Source organism: Crotalus tigris, unplaced genomic scaffold (genome assembly GCF_016545835.1).
Source record: "Crotalus tigris isolate CLP2741 ecotype Arizona unplaced genomic scaffold, ASM1654583v1 scf7180000017833.3397121, whole genome shotgun sequence".
In the NCBI taxonomy this organism is placed as follows: domain Eukaryota; kingdom Metazoa; phylum Chordata; class Lepidosauria; order Squamata; family Viperidae; genus Crotalus; species Crotalus tigris.
The window spans coordinates 746,731-770,897 of NW_024096661.1; the positions used below are offsets into that span (position 1 = coordinate 746,731).

The following is a 24,167-nucleotide window of genomic DNA, read 5'->3' on the forward strand; positions in this document are numbered from 1 at the left end:
GGCCCAGTCCGTCCGATGGCTCTCCGCCATTCCCTGGAAAGTGCTGCCCCCTGGCGACCGTCGCCTGCCCGGGGATTACAGGGCAGAGGTGCCTTGCCGTATAAAACTGCCACGGTCGGCATTTCAGTCCTCTTCCTGCGTCGGAAATCGTCTCCGGTACTTTGGTGCCTTTCTTCGTCTCCAGCTGGCCGGACACCGCTCGGGACTGGCGGGCTCCTTCTTGGAGCCGGGGTTAGATGGCGCGGTTGCATCCCGAGAATCTCTCCTCCGGGTGGATCTGAACGAGGTGCCCAGTGGAGAGCCTCGTTGACTTCCTCGGGGGCGCCCGGAGGAGCCGCCGCGCTCTTTGAGCAGTCGAAGCCGGGGGGACGTCCGAGGCGAAAAAACACCTCGGGGCGATGGGGCGGCCCTGCCTTCGGAAGCGCCTCGCGTCTGTCCCGCAGGGGAGACGCGACCAGGGCAGAATTGGCCCCAAGGTGAGTGTCGCGGCTGAAGTGTGAGAGGATCCAGAGCGGATGGGAGGGGGACTGCTGCTTGGGGAAGGGCGTTGTATAAGGGAGAAGGCGGTACCCCCTCTAAGCTGGAGCACCACCCAAGGAGATCGGGGCGAGCGCTGATCCCCGAAGCAAAACTCGGGTGGGATCCGCCGTGCGAGTTGGGAGCTGGAAGACGTCGGTGCCCATCTCGCCCACAGCCCCCTTCGCTGTAAAGCGGGGCTTCGTCTAGAGAGCTGTTGCAACAGCGCGTGGAGGGAGAGAAGCGCTTTGACCTGGCAGCCTTCGAGAAACGAGCGAGAGAGCTTGCGCTAGGGAGAGGAGGCGAGGTTGGGGTTTTCTTCCCAAGATCGAGCCGCCGTGCAAAAGAAACGGCGGAGCCGGTCTCGACCGCGGATGCTCTGAACCTCGCAGCCTGCGAGGCGCGGAAGAAGAGCGTCTAACAAGCGGTTGGGAGACGCAGGAAAAGCGGACCGTCGAAGGAGCCTGGAATGGAAGCGGCGCGCGAACTCCAGCAGTTGCCTCTGGTGATGGTTTTTATTTTGGCAGGCGAGATCTTGTCCAAGATTAAATTGAGGGAGAGGCTAATATATTCATATGGCGAAGTCTGGTAAAACAACAAGGGAGTGGTCCCAAAGGTGCTTTTTCTAAAAGGCAACTGGACTTCCTTGTTTTGTTCTTTGTTCTTTGTTTTGTTTTTTGTCCTTTTCTTGTTTTGTTTCTCACCTAAGAGCCTTCTTCAGTTCAGCTTCTTGGTTGAGGATTTCCATAGGCAACAAGGGAGTGGGGTTGGGTGGCATTTATTTTTCAGCCAGTTGCAACCTGAATATGTATCTATAAAAGTGTGTCTGTATATACCTCTTGGTTTATACATCAATGCACTGCATGAATCCAGCAAACTGACAAGTTGTGGATTATTATGGCTAACAAATCCAGATGGCTCCAAAGGAATCCTTCAATGTTTCTTTCTTTCTTTCTTTCTTTCTTTCTTTCTTTCTTTCTTTCTTTCTTTCTTTCTTTCTTTCTTTCCTTCCTTCCTTCCTTCCTTCCTTCCTTCCTTCCTTCCTTCCTTCCTTTCTTTGCAGGAGAGGGAGAGATGTTACCACAATATAAGTATTAGTTATTTTTGTTTTTCACTTATTTCAAAGATCAGCATTAAACTGTGACTTAGAGTAAAACCCACATCTATATTTAAAAGTGGCCCTTCTATGTCATATCTACATTTGTGCATATGTCTTATATTGAAAAGGTTGTGTTTCTCCTAAACAAACATTAATACACACTTCCATTGGTATTTAAATACCAGAAGGATTACTGATGGACAGCTGTGAAGTTTGCCCAAATGGTGATCAAATGCTGCCCTACAATCCCAGTTAAGTCTCAATCAATCCCTTTGGGTGTGAGGATTGAGTCTCCTAGCCCTATATTTAGGACTACAATCGAAAAAAGTTTTTTTTTAAAGAAATCATTGTATTTTAAAAATGTATTTTAAAGCTATGAACCTAGCTATCTTTCCAAAGATGATTACAATTGACATTTGAACTGAGTGGACATCTTTATTGTTTTTCTGTAATGTATTACAGAGGGGTATTCTTTAGAGTTACGAAAACCAAGACATTGGATGATAATAATGTCATGTTGGTAAATGGACAGATGTGGTACCATTGCGGTACATATTGCTTAACGGGTGGCATTCAAAGCACATATGGACTATCTTCAATATCCTCAACCCAAAAAAGGACAAAGGCATTTTGTGAGATGTTGGCTACTGTTTGCTTGATAATCATTAGAGACTTATTCACGATTCCTAAAGCTATATGGCCTCCCAAAAGCTTTTGATGCATCTTCCTGATGTCTGATATGTCAAAAGGGGGAGGGAAGCATAATTAGAGAGTCATCATACTATTTTTAATTTCCTTTAAATCTAAATGGAGTCACATTTCATTCTTAGGCTGAAGACATTCACAGCTGTTTGTGTGTAACACCTGGCACATCACTGAAAGACCGCAAGGCTTATGATGAACCTCTCTGTTGAAACTTTTGACATGGCTAGTGTAGCTTTGCTTTAGCATTTACAAACAATTGATATGTTAGCATATACACCCTGTTTTTAGCTTAGTATGTATTGCAAACCCAGCCAATTTTGTTTTATTCAATAAAATGTGCTAAAGGATGTTGTGTAAAAGCCATTGATAACTGGTCTAATCCCATGCAGTGAATTTTAGGGGTGAAAGGGGACTTTAATATAGATCTCTGAAGCTTTCCTCTAATTAAAATTTTCATTGTTTAAAGTTATCCTAATCCAGCTGCATGTCTAATTGCTTCAGATGTACATTTGCACATAAATATACATCCATAATAAATTGACCAGATGTATCTTTAGGCACAGAATAAAAGAACTTACTAATACAAAGCCACCAGCTGTTACACATGGCAACTTCTGGACCACATCATAAGAGTCTGCCTTTGGATAAGAATGGGGCAAAATCAAATTTTAATTCCATAAAGTTCTTAATTTCAATTTGATTTCTCCCTTTGTATACATGAAAGAAATATTTAAAGCATTTCTAAAGCTTATCATGCATTCTGCTAGAGAATTTAGATAATAAATTATCACGCATGACACTCTTTGGATATCCTCCTTGGAAAATGCTAGATGTTAAGGGTATATCAAACAACAGTTTCTATCCAGGGGATGTAAATAACTTGGATCATGAAGGTCAGATAAAAACTGGATTGTTATAAGCACTTAAAGCTTCAGCTTCTCCAGGAAGATTGGAATGTTTCTAAGATGTGCTTATTAATGGTGTTTGGGTAACACTGAAGTGGTGCAATAGGCATGTAGTGATTTACACTTTACAGTTCCATTCACTGCACTGCAAATATTTATCTTCCTGATAAACATGTGGGATAGGAGAAGATGCCATATACATGTTGAAAAATGAGAATACTTCTAAATGAGGTGTTTGATGTACAGTTGCCCTATTATGTTCATAGCATTTACTGATTACCTTTCATTTGCAACCCTCTTGTGATTTACATGCTTAACTACTTGTGCATAAGCATATCTGGATGCAGAACAATCCTGTGAAGGTTATAGATGGATGAGACTAATGCAGAAGGTCCATCTATACTGCTGTTATGGTTCCCTGACTGATGTGTTTTCTGAAAAAGAGGTAGAACTCCCCAAGCTAGGAGTTCCTGAGAGAAAGTTTGAGTGACAAGGAGACTGCAGGCACCCAGAAGAGGCTTATCAAACTGGATGGTGCTCAGGATGGAAATATGCAGAGAGAAGATCTAAATCACCTTTCCATTCTAAGAAACTGCAACATCTGACAGTGCAGGTCCATCGTATAAATCCTGATTTAAAGCTTACCATAAGGACTTGGCTAAAAAAAAAAAGATTGCCTAAGAATGTTCTTTGGGTAAGGCTCTGAGAGTTAAGATGATAAAAATCTTTTATAAAATCATCAGGCTTGGTGATTGCGGGAGCAATGTCTGAAGTAAATACTGAAGGTTTCAGAGTTTTGATTTTCTTTTTTGGATCGTGATTTTTTGTCCTTATACTATTGTTGTCCCTTGGACCTTGACTGTGGCTTGTTCAAGATTCTGACTACTGCTATACGAGAATACCTGGTTCACTTGAAGATGGACACTTGGCATCTAGCTAGCCAGGGTATGGTTTGCTGTGGCTGTAAGCTAAATAAGTAGCCAAGTGCAAGCCATTGTTAAGAGGCACATCAGGGTCATGAAAAAAGCTCTGGTGGATTCACTTGTGGGTGCCAAATAGCTAAAGTAGGAATTCCCCCTTCCCCATTTTGTGTGTGTATGTGTGTGCGCGCGAAAGAAAATGGGGTTGTGCATAGTTCAAAACAAAACTGGAAGAAGGGCTTCAGAACAGAGCATCTCTATGCTATTTATTAAGACCATTTATTCCAGATTTCTGCACAAGCCTGAAAAAATGCAATTGCTTTTAGAATTGTTGTATTTTAATGAGTTAACTCCTTGAAAAAGGGGGGGGAAGGGTACTTCTGCAAAACAATATACTGTATGATGTATTTTTTAAAAAAATGAGTAAAAGTAATGGATTGGGCGAGAGGCTAGCTATGTAAGTAGCGAAGAAAAATAGGGAAGACTTCCAACAAACTGCCCAGCAGTAAACCTTTTGGACACAAATTCTCCCTGAAGTGTTCTCAGTTTTCCTTAGCAATTCTTGGTTCTTGATTGCTTTTCCCATAATCGTTGCATTGATTTCTGTATTAGCTCATCTAGCATCTACAAGCTGTTTTAAAAAAAAAGAGAGTTTCCCTGCAAAAGGATAGGGTGGTGGCCCTCATCAACAATAGCACAGGGAATATTTTTCCAACTGAATCAAATAGCTTCACAATCTGCCATTTTTTTGTGAGCTACAGTTGCTCAGAGAAGCTTGGCATCGTATAGTCCAAACTGCCCCGTGTTTCTCCCACTGAATGATAATGATAGGATTCAACCACCAGAGATACATTGATTATGTCATGGCTAGCTTGTAGCCTGCTGACAGGTGTGAGGCCTATCTTACCATTATATGAACTAATTGGTCTGATTTTTAGTCCCTCAGTAAGGCCCTTCCATTGTTCCTTTGGAGCACAGGTGTCAAATTTGCCATGTCACGTGACGTGTCGCGATGTATCACGACTTTTTTTGCCTTGCCAGAGCTGGGTTGGGTGCGGCCTCCATATGAGGCAAACGGCCTGTGGGCCAGCAGTTTGACATCCCTGCTTTGGAGCAACTGAAAGCAATATTCCAAAGGCCTAGGCCCTCATCCTACTTCTTTCAAAAAGCCTCGCCTTGAGAAAGCCCTGCTAAAGATAGGAGAGGTCCAGCAACCTTTTCAACTTTTGGAAATGGGTGGTTCTCTTTGGCACCAAACATAACCCGTCTTGAAATTAAAATCTCAGGGCTCCTGTAAGTCAAGCTTTGCTCCTGGTGATTTCATGAACTCATTCATGTGGGCAAAAGCATTCTTGAAATTATGAAAACGATGAAAACTTCATAATCCAATGAAAGTCCCCAATAGCTCAAAGATATGGTCAAGTTTAACCCTTTGAGATCTAATCCTGGTGACCCCAGCAGCAAACTGTAGTTAGAAAAATTAGACGTGTGTTGTTTGCATCTTAGCATTTTCCATATTCAAATATGCTTTCATGACTTCTTTTTTTTAAAAAAAAAAATAAAGAATTATGTGGAACCGTGAATAGTTCCAAGTCTTCTCAGTCCTGCCCTTGACAAAAACCAATGAAACAATGTTACTCGGATTTAGGTTGTCATGGCACTTGATCCAGGTCTCTTTAGTCAATGTATGTTTCATTGAGTTAAATAGACTTGTCAGATTAGATTATGGTCTTAGATCCCTGTTCTGTACTCTGCTTTGCAGTGAAAGTAGAATCTACAATCTCTACAAATGGAGAGTGAACATGTTTACATATTTTCTAGGTTGCCAACACTTTTGCTCATACTTTTAAGACTCCAGGTACAATACACAGGATTCCATAAATTGGAGCCCCCATAATTTTAGCACTCAACAACTTTACAAACAAAGCAATAAATCAAAGAAGTTTTTTTTTCTACTTCCATGATAGTCTTATTTTCTAGGGGTTTTCTGAAGGAATGAAGGTCTATAGCTTTTTATCTGCAGGACAAATGCTTTTTAAAAATTAAAGGAAAGAAAAAGAAAGGTTTATGGCACCCAATGGGGGAGGGAGGGAGGGAGGGAGGGAGGGAAGGAGGGAGGGAGGGAGAGAGAGAGAGAGAGAGAGAGAGAGAGAGAGAGAGAGAGAGAGAGAGAGAGAGAGAGAGAGAGAGACTGACTATAGAAATCGGGACTCCACAATCAGATGCTGTTATTTATTTATTTTTCAGTACACCCAAGGGGGGAAAAAAAAGGAGTCCCTGCAGATTTTACTCCTAGTCTTTGCCAGGTATAGGGGGTGGTGCTCATCTCCATTTCAAGGCCACTGAGCCAGTGCTGTCCAAAGACATTTCCACAGTCATGTGGCCAGCAAGACATCATGGGGCGCTGTTACCTTCCCACCAATGTGGTACCTATTTATCTACTTGCATTTGTATGCTTTCAAACTGCTAGTTTGGCAGGAACTGGGGTGAGGGTGGGAGCTCACCGCATTGCATGGAGCTTTCCATCTGACAAGCCCAGCATCTTAACTGCTGAGCCACCATGCCCCCTCCCACTTAACACCACCCCTGATCCCAAATGGATGTGGGTGGCAAGCAAATATCAACCAAAAGAAACCATAAATAAACAATGGTCAGTGACCCTTTCCTTTAAAAAAAAATAAAAAAAACAAAACCTAAAATAAAATCCCAATTTAAACAACTCAAGATAGGCACCCAAAGTCAGCAAAGATCAAAAGTGCATCGAAATGAATTAATCTGTTTCTAGAATCGCAGGAAAGTAGGAGCTGGGTGTGCTGGGTGAGGGCGTGACCTTAGAATGGAATGATTACCCAACACTTTTGAAGACCAATAGGCTGGAGAAGGCAGAGCTGGAGTGTTGGATCTGGACTCATGCAACCAGCAAAAGAGACTGTGAGGGGAATAGTTTCCTTAGGAATCAGACAGCTATTGATTACAAGTAATCCTCGGCTTACAATCACACTTGAGATCAGAATTTCCATTGCAAGTTGTTGTTGTTGTTGTTATTATTATTATTATTATTATTATTATTATTATGTAAATTGAGTTGGACCTGATTTTAAAATTTTTAATGGAGGTTGGTAGCAAATCACCAGGGTCGTTAAGTCAATCATGGTCATCAATCACATGATTATTAAACAAAATCTAGTTTCCCCAATGGGCCTATTTTGTCAAGGATGCTGCAAATGGTCGTAAATGCAAACCAGTTGCCCAGCACCTCAGTTGTGATCATGTGATTGTAGGGGGGCAGGTGCACATAAGTACAAGTACAGGTCATAAATAACTTTTTTCCCAAGCTTTTGTAACTTTGAACCATTGTTACACGAACAGTCATAAGTTGGGACCTCTGTATTGTACAATATTATGGGGTATTTTAAATGATTTGGCTAAAACAACAACAATATCCATTTGATACAGAAAGGGTTGAAACCATTAGATATTCTGAATTTAAAAGGCCAGTCATAGGAACATTAAAAAAAACACACACACAGCGAGAGAGAACTTCAAGGTGAATATGAGCTTCCATTGCCTTGACAACCCAAATTGTTGGGATTCAGAGAGATTATAAATCAACATGAAGACAATTATATCTTAATAGCTTGCCTGTTAAGGTTTTGAAATAATTCAATTTGAATTTGTTTTCCTGGTGACAAAATGATTCATTTGGTCAAAATAATATATCACCAGGATGTCACTGAGAGATAAGCTTTCTTAGCTCAACTGATATTTTCTGACAAATGTGTTGCCGTTAGGATATCCATATGCATTCTTTGAATGAATGGAAGCAAAATCATGCTTGCTGGTCATAAATGAGGTAACTGGTATTGGATGATTGTATGCACATAAAAAGGAAAGCTCAACAGAAGATTTAAAATCCATGGAGACACTTGAATAAACATGTGCAGTTAGGGATTCTATTTTACTAGTTGCTTCTCTGGTTTTTTTCAGTCTGTCTCTACATTCATCTTTTCAGGGATGCAAAGCTCTTTTAGGTATTATAGCCTCTTGGCAAATCATTTTCTTTTCTCTCTTTTTCACTTCAGGAAGAGAATATAGCATTTGAGGGACTGATTACAATTTCTGCTTGATGAGGGAAGAGAAATCATCAAATCACCAAAAGTATGATAATGCCTTATATCAAAAAGAGAAGACTATCTCATTAGGAAAGAAAAGTTAATCAGTTGTATAGACAACCATTTTAATGGCTTACAGGCATTCGTTTAGTGACAGGTTGAAGTTACAAGGACACTGAAAAAGTTATTTATGACTGTTGCAACATCCCCACGGTCACGTGATCAGAATTCAGAGGCTTGGCGACCAGTTCGTACTTATGATGGTTGCATGGATGATTCAGGAATTCTGGGAGTTGAAGTCCACAAGTCATGAAAGAGTCAAGATTCTCCACCCCTGACCTAAACAATAGCAGCACAAAGCAGCAAGCTTTGGGGGCGGGACCTTTGTTGAGAAGCTGGACAATGTAAATAGATGCCACAGCATAGCAGTCAGAGATGGAATTGTTGGACCTCTTTTGCTCAAAGGCTAACCCTGGCTGTCTCAGGACTTTTCAGTGGAGCTGTAGGTGCTGTGTAAACCTTCAATGGTCATTCTGTCCTCTCTGGCATTTATTTACATATTAGATTTATAACTTGCCATTCTTTTAGGAGCTCAAAGTTTGGAGCACAGAAACTTGCATGGGTACAGAAGACATTTTCATTGCTATGAAGCAGCTGGATGTGTTGCTGGAAGATAATTTGCCACTAAGCTTTCTGCAATTTTCCCTCTTAAGTCACAGTGATATGTTGAATTGCCTTAATGAAGATTTCAATGGCACTTTGTGTGGAAAACAAGTTGAGCAGCAGAGAAGCACTCGACAGGCAAGGTTTAATGATTCCCACAAGAGCTCAGGGCACACCTGCAGATTGCTTGTACCGTGGAACCCAGTTTAAGAAATGCTGGGATGTGTGTAGAGCTTTGCTACATCTTGGTCCAGCTTTCCTTATAGTAGATAACATAAATCTGTACATGGTTCCCTCTTCCTCACAATGTAGGGATCCTTGTGCTATAAGATACAAAATAGATACAGGAAAAGCTTTTTGTCAAATTCTGACCTTGACAATCTTTATTAACTTAGAAAATTGTATACAATTTTTAGTTTTCAATGTTTTGTTGCATTTCTCAAATGCATAACAAAATTTGGAGACTGTGCATTGTAGAAACAAAGTACAATACCATTCTATGCACAATAACTCAGAAGTAAAGTTCCATTGAGTTCAGTTAAAAGTATTTCCTGGTATGTGGACATATTATTGCTTGCAGCATAAACCTATTGTTACATTGCTTCCAGTATTCATTTGGCTATAAGCTTCCCAGGGGTCCCTTAGGAAACCCCAAATTTCAGCTTTCTGTGAAACGCCAGCAGTGTAATATTGTTATCATTCTGAATTATAGAAGAAAAAAAGGTATTTGATTATATAGTGGTCAGGTTCGTGGGACCTGCAGGTTAGCTTGTATAGCAACATGAGACTAAAATTTCAACCCAAATTATGCATTGATAAGTTACATTGATTGTGATATTAGACATTATTTTTATGCTCAGTTCTCCCATGTAGGGGGACTAAGGATACAATTATGTACCCTAGTGCAGTGATGGCGAACCTTTAAGAGACCAAATGCCCAAACTGCAAACCAAAACTCACTTATTTATCGCTGGGTGCCAGGTGGGTGTGGCTTTGGTGGTCATGGCAGATTGGGTGGGTGTGGCCAAGGTGGGCATGATCACCTCAATGTTGCTCATGGGGAGGAACGTCTGTGGGGGCTGGGCAGAGTTGGGGGAGATCCAGGGAGTCTCTGGCAGGTGGGGCGGTGGGTAGGAGGCTCGTCCTGTGGGGCGAGGCAAGGCGAGGCAATGCGGGGGTGCCATTGTCACAGGGCAAGGTGAAGCAGGGGCTGGGGCAATGGCTACCTGACACCATCAGCCCCTGGACAGAAGCCAGTGAGTGCATGGGTGCTGGGATGCAGCCGGCCATGTGGGACCTTGACGAGTTACCGGGCAGCTGATTGAAGAGGGACAGTTGCCATCTCCGGGGCATGACGCATGTGCCCACAGAGAGGGCTCTGAGTACCACCTCTGGCACGCGTGCCATAGGTTCGCTACCCTAGTGGATGGAAATAGAGCTTTTGAGAGGCAATAATGCGCTTCAAAGCACATGGAAGCCCCTGCCTGCAAATCCTCTTTTTCCTAGGATCATAGGATTGACCTGTGCAGGTAACTTGTAATTCCAGGAAAAGACCGTTTTCAGAAGAGCAATCAGGCACTAAGAGCTCTTATATTCTCATATTTTTGCCTTTGATTTCAAAGCTCTACACAGTGTTTCTAAACCTCAACAGTGTTGGTTTGTGAACTTCAGCTCCCCAAATTGGAGAATGAGGAGAGTTGAAATCCATGCATCTTAACATTGTTTAGGTTGAGAAACATGGACTACATAGCATTGTTAGGCAACCCTTTGAAGGGATTTTATTGTGCTTATGATTTTAGTGTGTTTAAGTTTGACATTAGCATTTATTTTATATATAGTAACCATTTTATATTGATACTTATAGTGTTATCATGTAATCATTGTTTTGTTATTTTGTAATCATTATTTTATAGTTAATTGCTTGATCAGATGCTTTATATATATATTGGAAAAGTAAGGGCTTCATGCTGTAGGTACAGGTGATTGCTTATATGAAAAGAGCAAAGTAAGGGGAGGGGGAAAAGGAGTTACGGATGGAGCCTGGGTTGCTGTGTATGAGTCATCATCTAAGAATTATTTTTTTGTGCCATCTTATGCCTGGTACCCAAGATCTGATCTTTTTTTTCTGGAAAGGTATAAAAGGTGGAAGACATCTTTTTTGGTGGCTGCCTTCATTCCTCTACCAGCCACGAAGAGGAATCAGGCAGCCCCTCTCTGTTTTGATCAAAATAAAGTTGTAATCTTTGTTGAAACCTCAGCTCAGGACTTTCTTTGGCTTTTTTAAATTCGTGAGTAACGCTGGGGCAATTGTGAGGCTAAGTGGAAAACCTTACACCTTGTTGAGCCAAAGGCACAATTCAAGTATGTGATGGGCATATTTAAATAAAATGGCTGTCAAGGGGCGGTCTTGTCTGGTGATAAAATAGCTATCCTCATAGGCCTGGCCTGGCACAGAACATTTCTTTGATATCAGATTAACTATCTCCCCACCCACCGTCTCAGGATGCAGTGTATCTGTTTCCTATTTATTTACTTAATCATTTATTCCTTCATTCATTCTGTAAAACAAATTTTAAAGGTCAATTGGAAGAAAGAATCTGATGGCACTAAGGAGATGACTGGGGATACATTAGGGCCTGTGGGTATAATCTTGTTTTAGATATTTTCAGAATGACCTATAAAGATCACATGATTGATTTGCTTTGTATAAAATATTATTTTGTATATTTAAATAACTAGAACATGTGATGGCTTATAAGTTACTTTCAACTTGCTTTTCAGAGTTTTTCAGAACTCTTATAGGCATGTCCTTGTCTGTTATAGGTAACCCTATCTACCTAAAAGAAACAGAAAACAAAGATAGGCTACAGTAATGTGTGCCTGTCCTCCTCTTCTCCCAAAATTTAAATATTGGGGGTATTAGGTCTAAACAAAATGTTCTGTGTATAATGTCATTTTATATAGGCAATTTTCTAGGCTAGGGCTATAACTTTCATTATGTTTCTAATTCCGAAAGCTGGGGTATTTATTTTGGATGTCAGAGAATCTTATTTGGATGTAAATAGAGCATATCGTACAAACATGGGACTCAGAAAATCCATACAAAAAGCAAAAGCAATAACCAAGATGCAAATATTAACTCTGATAAAAACAGAGTGTATTTGCTCATGTTTAATTTACACAGCATGATTATTATTTCTGTATTAATTTAGATCACATTACTTTCCCCAAGATGAATCACTCAGATTTTCCAGTTCTGAGTTAAATATTTGTATTTGGCATGTGTTTAATCAATAAGAGAAAGATGCTGTGGAAGATCTGTAGGGGAAAGATAAGTGTCATATTTAAAATACAGCCATCTGTAAAGTTATGAAATATTTAGTTACAGTAAGTAGAATACCATATATATTAATGGTGTGTTTATGGCTTGGATTCTAACTCAGAGGAATTAAAAAGTCATGAGAAGTGTACACTGCTTATTGCAAGGCTCGCACTAAATAAATGTATAATGGTTAATATGGCACTATAATGTATAGGTGTGAATGGTTATCATTCCTGCGTGAGAAGGTGATAAGAAGATGTAAAGCAAACATTTGAAGTTATTGTATCCACCTGCTCTATTTGGATATTCAATATCTCAAAGCACAGTACATATGCAGCAAACACAAGCTGTTGATTAAAAAAAATCTGAAGGGCATGTCCCAGTAACCTTAAAGTTAGTGACCCATAATTCTTTTACAATTTTTTAATCCATGTTCACTGCATTCACAGCTTCTGGAGGCAGGTTGTTCCACTGGTTAATTGTTCTAACTGTCAGGAAGTTTCTCCTTAGTTCTAGGCTGCTTCTCTCCTTGATTAATTTCCATCCGTTGCTTCTTGTCCTGCCTTCAGGCGCCTTGGAAAATAGCTTGACTCCCTCTTCTTCGTGGCAACCTCTGAGACATTGGAACACTGCTATCATGTCCCCCCTCATCCTTCTCTTCATTAAACTAGACATACCCAATTCCATGTGTTGCATCACGGAAATTATCTCCTTGCTCTGTGCAAGGATGTATATGCAGGCATACCTCAGTCAGTTTCAAAATCAAGTCTTAGTGAAATTGCAAAGTGAGAATGTGGCACCAGAGCCCTGCAGTAGCAGAAGGAACAAAATCATTTCCAAAATCAAGCTTTAAAGCTCAACATTTGGGTTAGCTTCACAGAAATTCAACGCCTGTTCCTGTATTTACATATGTACAAGAGGGAAGTGATATAAAAAAGTTCAAACACAATGACAAGGCTGTGGTCTGGAAAAGCACATTCGGCTAAAATACAGCAATGAAACATGGAGACTAAGTATACAATCCCAGCATATCAGCACTTCACATGGATTCCCAAAAAGCTCTCTTATAAAAACTATGCCAGTTATTTTCATTGCAGTCCCACTGGGCATGTGGAATTATATATATTGAAAACCTATTGTACTCAATGGCTTCCAACAGTCTGGCTTAAATTGATTCCTGCTTTATAATTTGCTATCGATTTTTATATAGTTGTCATGTGGTTTCTGGTTAATGCTATAGCAAAGGGGGTCTTGAAGTGTTTAAAATGTTCTCTTTTTCAAAGTGATTTCAGTTTTTCTCTTTTTCGCAGGATGGTTTCTTATAAATCATTTTTGCAGTGTTTTGAATGTATTGTTATAAAATGTCTAGGGATCTGTTGTGAAGTGTCTGAGCAGAGCAGCATGACTTACCTACTGTTTAACTGTTTTACTGAAGCGTATTCCACATGCACACAAACCATCCATTCACATGTCCACAATACACATACCAAAAAAGGAAGAAAAGTACAGGTGAGAGCCCTGGTGACTCAGTGGTTAGAATGCCGTACTGCAGGCTACTACTGCTGACTGCCGACTGCCAGCAGTTCGGCAGTTCAATCCTGACCAGCTCAAGGTGGATTCAGCCTTCCCTTCTTTTGAGGTCAATACAATGAGAAGCCAGATTGCTGGGGGCCATAGGCTGACTCTGTAAACCATTTAGAGCTGTAAGCAGTTTATAAGTCTAAGTGCTATTGCTAATTCTCCATTAACAATGACTACTGGGTCTGGAATTGCCCTCGCTCAGTGACATGGTTCTAAAGTATGACCTCATGTGATTTAGCAATGGCAATTCTGGCAATCCCAGTTGCTACAGTTAATCTAGCATTGTGCAGGGGATTAAGGAAAAATTTCATGACAATGCAACTTCCAGCTGCTTCCCCAGTTTGCTTATGGGAAGCTGGCAGGGAACATGGGAAATTACACTCATGTGACCATGGCTTGCTGTGACAGCCAGAAGTCTGAGGACCATTCATGAATCCCCTTTGTTCAGCATCGTTTTATGTTTGAATAGTCACAATGGATGTAAGTCAAAGAACAATGGATGTAAGTCAAAGATTACCTGTATAGAGAAAAAAAAGAACACCCTTCTCCTCCATTAGCCAAATGAATTAATGGGAGGGATGAGATTGTGAAGAGTTTTTTGGGGGGGACAATCTCAGCTTTTCCAACATCCTCCTTCCATCTTCGTGGATCATGGGATCCGTGCTTAGAATGACAGTTCACAGTTTATTCCAGCCTTGTGCACTTTAGTTTTGTTGACAATTTCAGTTTCTTTCCCAGGGAAAGAAAACCTTCTGTATTTGCACTGGCCACACAACCCTTTCTTTAGTTTATTTCTGTTTTGTCGGCTCCAAATGATGCCGATTGATGGCTTGTTTTCTGCAGCTCTCTTATCTTTTTTCCCTTTGCTTCCTTTTTCTCATTGGTTATTAATAAAAGAAGCATGGAACATAGTGGGTTTAAACAAAAATGCAAGAGGCTATGCAGAGCAAAAAATGAATATTTATGGGTGTGGATACAAACACACATTCAGAATGTAAGTATACTTCTCATAGTATTTTGTTTTCTTCCCCTGTAAGGCTACTCACTTTGCCTACCGACTCTCCCCAGTCTGATAAAGAAGAGCTCCCTCATGAGGTCCTCCATTGAGATTTTTTTGAAATCATTTTAATAAATTTAATATAATACTATGTTGTTTTTAGCGTGTTATTTTAATTGCTGATTGGGAACAACCCAGAACTCAATATTAAATAGGCACCAATATAGATGCTTTAAATCAGTGGTTCTCAACCTTTTTAATGCCGCGACCCCCAACCGGTCGTAAGTCGAGGACTACTCAACTGGTGCAGCACCGTTTGCAGAATGGGACTTTTGGCGGGCTCAGCAGGGCAGAGACAGCCTGGACAATTCCTATTGGCTTTTGAAAGCCAATAGAATTAGACTCTATTCAAGAGAGTCTATTCTATTGGCTTTCAAAAGCCAATAGAATAAAAGGGAGTAGCACAGCTAAGGAAAAAGGGAAAAAATGGTGGACTGCGTTGTTTGGCGACCCCCGTGAAATGGTTGTTCGACCCCAAATGGGGTCCCGACCCACAGGTTGAGAACCACTGCTTTAAATAGTTGAGGGAAGCCAGAGTGGCTGCAGAGCTTTGGAAGGAAAACTGCACAATGGAAAAAAAAAAAAAGCAAAATCTCTTCTCTACTTCATGTGGATTCCATCACTCAATAACAGGAAGAACATCGTCCTGGATAGCCTGTCATTAAACTGAATGAAAAACCGATACAAAATATTCAGAGCCATTTTTAAACATAGCACTGGGTTTTTTTGACATTGCGGTGCAAAATCTGATCTGCCCCACAGTATTAAAAAGCTATTCAGCTAGTCCTCGACTTACCATTCAAAGTTACATCACTGAAAAATGTCACTTATGACCGTTTTTCGCAGTGACAACCTTTGCAGAATCCCCGTGATCATGCGATCAAAATTCAGACCTTTGGCGACTGGTTCATATTTATGACCCTTTCTGTGTCCCAAGGTCACGTGATCACCTTTTTGCAACCTTCTGACAAGCAAAATCAATGAGGTTCACTTAACAATCAGGTTACTAGCTTATCAAGTGCAGTGATTCACTTAAAAACTGGTCATAAAAAGGGACAAAACTCACTTTACAAAGGTCTCAATTAGCAACAGAAAATTTGTGCTCAATTGTGGTCGTAAGTTGAGGACCACCTGTATTAACGAACAATGCTAAGCCAAGAATATGAGGAGTACTAATTTATCTTCCTGGCTAAAACATACATAAGGATGGTGACTGCAGTCATGAAATAGTGATGTCTGTCTTAAGAAAAATTAACAGCACACACAGGCAGCATACACACTTTACCTTAAAATTCCCTAGAATTGGGTGCAACTTGCCTGGTGCAACTTGTGCAACTTGTCTTCCTCCTCATACAGCATTTTGATACAAATTTAAACACATTTTCTTGTACATGGAGAAGCCTTACAGCCAGTAGGACAATGCAAACAATGAAAGGAAATTATGAAAAGGATAACAGAGGGAACATCTTGATGAGCATTAATGATGAGGAAATTGTGCTATTAGCACTTACGATCAATACTAGAAGCAACTATTCTCAGTACGTATTGAGTTAAACATATTAAATTAGCTTTGATAAGTGTAAACAGGAAGACATTCAGATTATCTATACTTGTAGTCCAATGCATTAATCTTAACTGAGTTCTATCTGAGAGGTGAATTATCTGAAGTTTTAAGCAGCCAGGGAAAGATCCCGCGTTATTGAAGATATATTAGAATAATGGTGTGAAAGCAGAATTTTAGGGATAGAAAGGAGAATTTTAAGGATAGAAAGCAAGAAGAAAGAAAAATATGGAGGATGGTTTTTTTCCCCCTAAAACAAAAGATGACCACAAGTGAATACAGTGATATAAATAGCACAGCAATATAAGGTAAAGTAAAATGAGGTAAAATGAGAAACACTTTTTCTTCTGTAAACAAAAGCAGCAAGATATATAAAATTTTCGCATCTGCTACTTGGGAGAAAGACTATCATAGATCTAGACAAAAAAAGTGGGAGCTGTATGACCTCCTCAACAAAGATACAGTATGTGTTGTTAAATCCACGGTTTCCCCAGTTGTAACATATAATTGTGAAATTGGACTGTCATAAGGCTGAACGAAAAGGAATTGATGCCTTTGAACTGAGGAGCTGGAGAGTATTGTTGAAAATACTAGGGGGCATAACAAAAAAATATCAATTAAATACTAAATGAAAAAAAACCCACTGGAATCACCAACAGTGAACACAAAGCTTAAAGCTTTCCTCTTTTTTAAATTTTAGATATGGTTTTTATATTTTTAATATTTTATTGTATACCACCCAGATTTCCTCTTTGAGGGGGATGACCATTTTCAAAATTTGATTATGCCTCCAAAACATTTATTTATTAATGTGAAGCCTATTGATGCTTGAAAAATCAAAGGCAGTCCAAAAAGGAGTAGACAGAAAGCAGCATTTTGTGTACTACCATTGATGACACTTAAAAGAAATCACTACTTTGGTGAAATGATTTCTATTGATCTTAATTAGTGATCAGAAGTAACTGAATGATTGAACAATCATTAATCAATACCAATTGATGTTATTGTATCACATGCAAAAAAAAAATTCTCATTACCTTATTTACAAATTGTTACTGGAAGTGCTAAGAATCTGTGCCCTTTGACCTACAACCCTGGTTTCATTAACTCAGATATTGCAGGGAAAGACATTAAATCACAGAGCTATGTAGGAACCATGACCCCTTTATGACTTGTGGACTTCAATTCCCAGAATTCCTGAGCCAGCACGGTTGGCTCAGGAATTCTGGGTGTTGAAGTCCACAAGTCATAAAAGGACTATAGTTACCCACCCCTGACATGGAGCATAATTATTTTCTCAAAACTGTTAGAGAAAATGTGTAAGTAGAAAAAAATTCTATTTTGTTTTCCTTTACCAAGAACTCTCCATTCAAGTTTTTAAAAATCTTATTTTATCTTTGCCCGTTGAAAATAATGTCAATTCTTATGAGGTGAAATTAATTCTCATCATCATTTATTATTTATAGATGGATTTAGTAAAAAATAAATAAATAAATCTAGTTTGAGCTTTTCCAATGAAGTAATTGGTTCCTCCCCAAAGAACAAACATTCCAAATACAAAGGGTTCAATTTCAATTCCAATCCAATAGATTTTTAACAGTGGTTTCATGGAAACTTCTTAAACTTTGCTTCTTACAGTAGTAAGATTCAAGCCTGAAGTGACTTGAGCTTAAGATGTGTTTGTTTGTTCATTTGTTTAATTTCTGTAGCCATGCATTTCAATACAATTGACTATGGGCAGAAAACAGATCTAAATATTTTAATTAATGATTTGAGATAAAAAAACTATAAACAACTATTTGAAGGACAGAATTCTTCCACAATGTGGTAAATTCTGTATTAACCCAGTAGAAGCTAATTTGATTGTTGTGCCTCTTCTTTTGTGTGAATCTTGAGTAAGTAACTGAACTGAATTAGTATAATTTTCTCAAACAATTTGCTTCTGAAGAAGCCAATGGAAGGAAGATAAATATATTTGTAATATGTTAGCTAGTCTGAAAGATCAGTTTATTTGACTTGTGAAGGAAAAATGTGAAACACAACTACTATATTATATAACATTATGAGGCAACATTTGTCTAGTACAGGGGGCAGGCAACCTTGGCTCTTTTATGAGACTTGTGGACTTCAACTCCCAGAATTCCTGAGCCAGCTATAAAAGTCATAAAAGAGCCAAGGTTGCCTACCCTTGGTCTAGTAACATCATATTTAACTTTATCAGAATCTACAGTACAACACAGATGTCAATGCTGCAAATACTGTATATTCTTGCTTTGACAATATGCAAAACTGTCTGGCATTTATTGGGTTAATACTTAGCTTAGACTGAGCGGGGAAAAAGCCCGGGAAAGAAAGAGGAAGTAAACGTTTGACCTTCTCACTAATTGGATAATGTGACCTGTGACTGCATGAGAAGGGAGGGGTTGAGCAAGGAAAGCTTGATGCCAGCGACAGGAAGTTCAGATTCTGGCATTAACCAGTCCAACATGGTGACCGGCAAAAATTGTAGCTCTGCAAATAAAGACTTTAGGAAACATGCCTGAAAGTTCTTTGAAGTGCTTCTTTAGTCGGAACATGTGACAACAGATTTAAGTGACATCATGACATAGTGGGCCATAAGAATTGTAATGGCAGGTCATCACTGTGTTGACCCACAGGATCAGTCACTTAAATTATAGTGCCTAAAAGATCTTTCTTGCCCCTCCAAGCTTTTCCAGTGAATCACTGATCAGAATTTTATTGCTTAGCTTCAGTGGTGAAATTCAGCCAGTTCGCACCACTTCGGCAGAACCGATAGCTGACTTTTTGTTGCCCAGGCCCAGAATGGACTTTCAGAAACGGCATCCACACAGAGAACCAGTTTTTCACATATTTGAATCCCACCACTGCTTAGCTTCTTCAGTGTTGTTGGCATTAATTCACTTTTAAAAGTTTGGCATATTGGTTTAATTTGTGCTATATTTTGTTGCCCTTGGGTTACATGTTCTTTTAAAGTTTAAAATTTAAACAGAAGTAGTTTTTAACATTGTAAAAAATAAATAAAGCCAGATGATCTAGTATTAATAAGTATATTTCATCTTCCAGGAAATCAGAAAGCTAACAAAGTGCTTCAGTCTGGAACACATGGGAAGTATGGATGTCAAATTTCAAATCTGGAGCGCTTGTGGTAATCTTGGAATGGAGAAATTTTAACCCCGACTCCCAGAAGGCCACAGAAGATGAATCATACTAACTTTACTCCAGAAGCCAACGTGGCTACGAAACCTAAAACTGTCACTGAAAATTTGCTAATTACCTTGTCTCTCTCCATAATTACAACCCTGACCATGCTACTGAATTCTTCTGTCATTTCGGCAATCTGCACAACGAAGAAGCTCCACCAGCCAGCCAACTACCTAATATGCTCGCTGGCGCTTACAGATCTGCTTGTTGCTATTCTGGTGATGCCCTTGAGCATTGCCTATATAGTGATGGACCGATGGACCTTGGGATATTTCCTCTGTGAGGTGTGGCTGAGCATAGACATGACCTGCTGCACATGCTCAATTCTCCACCTTTGTGTCATTGCCTTGGATAGATACTGGGCAATTACAGATGCTATTGAATATGCCAGGAAAAGGACTGCCAAGAGAGCTGGTATTATGATCTGCACGGTATGGGCAATATCGATTTTTATCTCAGTGCCTCCATTGTTTTGGCGAAACCACCCTAGCAACAGCAATTCCAGTGACTGCCAAATCCAACACAGTCATGTCATTTACACCATATATTCCACATTTGGAGCGTTTTATATCCCGCTGACCCTCATTCTGATCGTCTACTACAGAATTTATCATGCAGCAAAGAGCCTGTACCAAAAACGTGGGTCAAGCAGGCATCTCAGTAGTAGAAGCACCGACAGCCAGAATTCTTTTGCCAGTTGTAAACTCACACAGACCTTTTGCATTTCAGACTTATCCATGTCCGATCCAACCACGGAATTTGACAGAATCCAGTTTTCAGCAAGGAGCCCTCCTTTTGACAACGATCCAGATTTGGTTGGAGACCGCCAACAGATTTCCAGCGTAAGGGAGAGAAAGGCTGCACGCATCCTTGGCCTCATTTTAGGTGCATTCATTTTGTCTTGGTTGCCCTTTTTTATTAAGGAGCTCATTGTGGGCCTCAGGATAAGCACCGTGTCATCAGAAGTTGCTCACTTTTTGACATGGCTTGGCTATGTGAATTCTTTAATCAATCCTCTGCTGTATACTAGTTTTAATGAAGATTTTAAATTTGCCTTTAAAAAACTCATTAAGTGTTGGGAACACCCTTAAAACAACCCTGAATAATGTCATTTGACTTTACTGGTCTTAACTACAATATGTGGAAAGAAACAACTTCCTCTAGAAACCTTGTTTTCTTTTATAGGAAGAAAAGTTGGCTTATAAAAAAAAGGACATTTCCATTTTGCTTAGCTTTCAGCTTAATTTTTCTCTTTTGCCTGTAAATCTGTCAAACGTGTTTCTACCTCCTTGTATCATGAGTATGTGAGTTTCTATTCTATGAGTTTCGAATACACTTTATTATCGGCACTTTTGCTTTCTCCTTTTTTCCGTGTGAAAAAATGCACAATAAAAGACCCAAGGTGTCTTGAGGCCATTGAATTATGGACATTCATCTGTGCCCATGATGGCCTGCTCATTTGCTTCCCCAGCTGATTTATGAGACCTGCCTTGAATTTCAGTAGGTTAAACGTTATTCAGAATGGAAAGTCAATGCCTCCTTCACCTCTCCTCTTTAGGTCTATGGCTTTACTTTGAACCAGATTGGATAAAATTCCCTTTCCCTGCTTCTCCTTATAAATACAAAACAGCATACTATGGTATATTATTTGTGAATCCACATGCACACACTAAAAGCTGGGTAGAAAAGTGAAAGAACAGCATCCATTGAGCCCAATGAGGATCTTCACCCACAAATGAAGCTGCGTCTTCAGAAGATCAGACCTTGTCTTTTTTACAACGTTATAGGTAGTCCTTGACTTATGATGGTCAAGGCATTCCGGAGCTAGAGGGCACCACATTAGATGAGGTTGTAATAAACATGCAAGATATTAAATCTGAATAAATACTGACCATGTGCTGTTAGGGTTTTTTTGAGGAATTGCCAAATGCCTAAAAAAGTTATGGCAATTCTAAGAACTTAAAATGATTATAATTGGCCTTTATAATGTCATAGATCAAGCATGTCAAACTCGCGATGTCACGTGACGTTACGTGAAGTATCGCGACTTTTTCCCCATTGCCGGCACTGGGGTGGGCACAGTTTCGATGTGACACATCTGGCCCACGGGCCGGCAGTTTGACATGTCTGTCATAGATCCTTCTGGAATTAAGGAGTTGATACACGGTATTAAAAGCTACATATTATTTTCATTCATTATGAGATAACGTTGCTGCAGGTTCAGAAATTGTGCTAATTGTTCTTTACAGCTGCTTTCACATCTGTGCTGAAAGCTTTGGCAACTGCTATGTAAACTGTAATATTCAGTAACAACATAATCTTTGATCCTGCTCTTTGGCATCACTACTCTTTCAAACTGCTAATTAACATCAGGCTTAAGGTTATATATGATTAAAACGAAGACCATGTTTATTCTCTGCTAGATGGTTTGAGATTACGCAATTAAAATTTCATCTGAGTACATAACGGTTTCTTTAAAAGTGATGATAATAACAGGTGAAGTTACTTCCTCCTTTCTGACCATTTCAACCAATGAAAGCCACTGATAGTAAGCGACATTTTGAAGAGCTGTTCAGGTATGATTTTGAAGAGCTTATTCAGACGATCAATTAAAAATATGCCAATAAAGATTTTGAGTATCCAGAGGAAACAACATAACATTTAGTTTCCAAAGAATTGACTCAAGTGAAATAATCTCACTGATATCTAGAATATGTAAGCTCATCTTAGAAGGCTGGATTGTGTGTAATTTGGAGCACATGATACTGAGAGCTGGTTAAACCTAATTTTAAGGTAGAGAGTTTTAAAAAATATCTTCACAGGAAGTACCCCTGGATTTAACTGGTTAAACCTAATTTTAAGGTAGAGAGTTTTAAAAAATATCTTCACAGGAAGTACCCCTGGATTTAAGGCAAAATAAACAAATGTGCTAAGTAGAATGACATCCATGTGGTATTCCTCTGTCCTGTCCCACATTAATATGTTTCAGTTGTGATGATTTGTCTAGAAGTGTAAAATGGAATTAATGCAATCTTTGGATGGCTATGTTGCAATGCATTACATTATGAGTTCTGTTCAATGGGTTTGCAGTCTGGTTTTCTTTCTGCAGAAGAGGATGAGCATGAAGTATTCTTCCCTTTTTGACTTTAACCACGCAAATGAGGATGCCTGAGTATGTATACTCACCAGTCATTTCTGCGGCCTGGTTGCAAATCCCTTCATGGCCCACAGGTTGAGGACCCCTGCCATAAATGACTAAAAAATAATAACATGCCCATGGCAATGCCATTACCCAAATACCCCCTATTGCTTACGTCCCAGTGTCTGATGTGCCTGTTGAGCATTTAAATGACATCATATACATTGTGTCTCACACACACACCCTGGCCCTGTTCGTAAATGCATGTGATTACAATTCTCATCTTCCCAGCCAGAAATGTATAGGCAATATTTCTGGGGATAATGGGATTAGTAACTCAAAACATCATGAAAGCTTGAGATTGGAAAAGGTTGAGATAATGTAGGTAAGGCAAAATTCATGCACTTTCATTACATTTTCTTTTGATAATTAAGTACAGTCTTTTTAAGGTCAGGGGCCCACTGGTGTTGATACACTGCAGAGCACTTGAGAAGAAGTTTATCTTCTGGGATGGTTCTGGCATGTTTTTTTTTTTTTTTTTCATTTTCCCAAGAAAGGCTGTCATTGATATCCCTTTCAAGTCTGCCATTGATGTATACCAGGGGTAGTCAACCTTGGCTCTTTTATGACTCATGGACTTCAACTCCCAGAATTCCTGAGCCAGCACAGCTGCCTCGGGAATTCTGGGAGTTGAAGTCCACGAGTCATAAAAGAGCCAAGGTTGACTACCCCTGATGTATACTAAACAAAGGACTGGCCTGATTACCTCTCTTCACTTAGCTTTTATTCTCCTCCCCCCCCCCCTTTTTTTTTTCTTCTCTCTTATTGCTTAGCTTCGTTCATATATAAGTGCAAATTCAGTTATGAGTTCCTCCACTAGATGGTGATCTAAAACCATCAATCAGACAGTAACATTGATTCACCAGAAATTAATGCTAATATTGGCTGACTGAATCCCATTCAATTTTCAAGAATGTATAGGGAATTCGGGAAAGGGTAAAAGACAGAACAGAGTGGAGTGAAATGACGCCAGAAACAGTTGAATATTTAGGGATCAATGAGGGCATTTAAGAACAATAATTATTTCAGTACAATTCTCTTCCCCCCCCCCCCATTTATTTCCAGTCATTGGCAAAACCACACCCATAACAAATCACTGGTTTGCTTAACAGCTAGAGTGTCGCTTTACAACCACCACAAAAAAGGTCATAAAATTGGGTTGATCATATGGGTGATCTGATTTTAGACCGTCATGAACTTGGTGAGCAGGCTCCATTAGGGTTGAAACTCGAGGACTACCTGTAGATAAATAGATAAATTGGGATAAACTAAATCTATGAACATATCCAGGAAAGGAAGATGGAA

General features: G+C 39.7%; 1 protein-coding gene across 2 annotated transcripts; it reads left to right on the forward strand.

Moving 5' to 3' along the window:
* Positions 1 to 373: 373 nt before the first annotated feature.
* On the forward strand, positions 374 to 21,006 carry HTR1E (5-hydroxytryptamine receptor 1E). Of its 2 annotated transcripts, none has more exons than XM_039343076.1 (2): positions 374 to 476; positions 19,526 to 21,006. In XM_039343076.1, the coding sequence occupies exon 2, from the start codon at positions 19,660 to 19,662 to the stop codon at positions 20,752 to 20,754; it is 1,095 nt and encodes a 364-aa protein (XP_039199010.1). In that variant the 5' UTR covers positions 374 to 476; positions 19,526 to 19,659; the 3' UTR covers positions 20,755 to 21,006. The 2 variants fall into 2 exon arrangements, with proteins under 2 accessions (XP_039199010.1, XP_039199009.1); XM_039343075.1 differs by lacking the exon at positions 374 to 476 and adding an exon at positions 896 to 1,021.
* The last annotated feature ends 3,161 nt before the right edge of the window (positions 21,007 to 24,167 follow it).

Bases quoted from the DNA above. Each gene is read 5' to 3' on its own strand.
- HTR1E (XM_039343076.1), top strand. From the start codon at position 19,660: ATGAATCATACTAACTTTACTCCAGAAGCCAACGTGGCTACGAAACCT.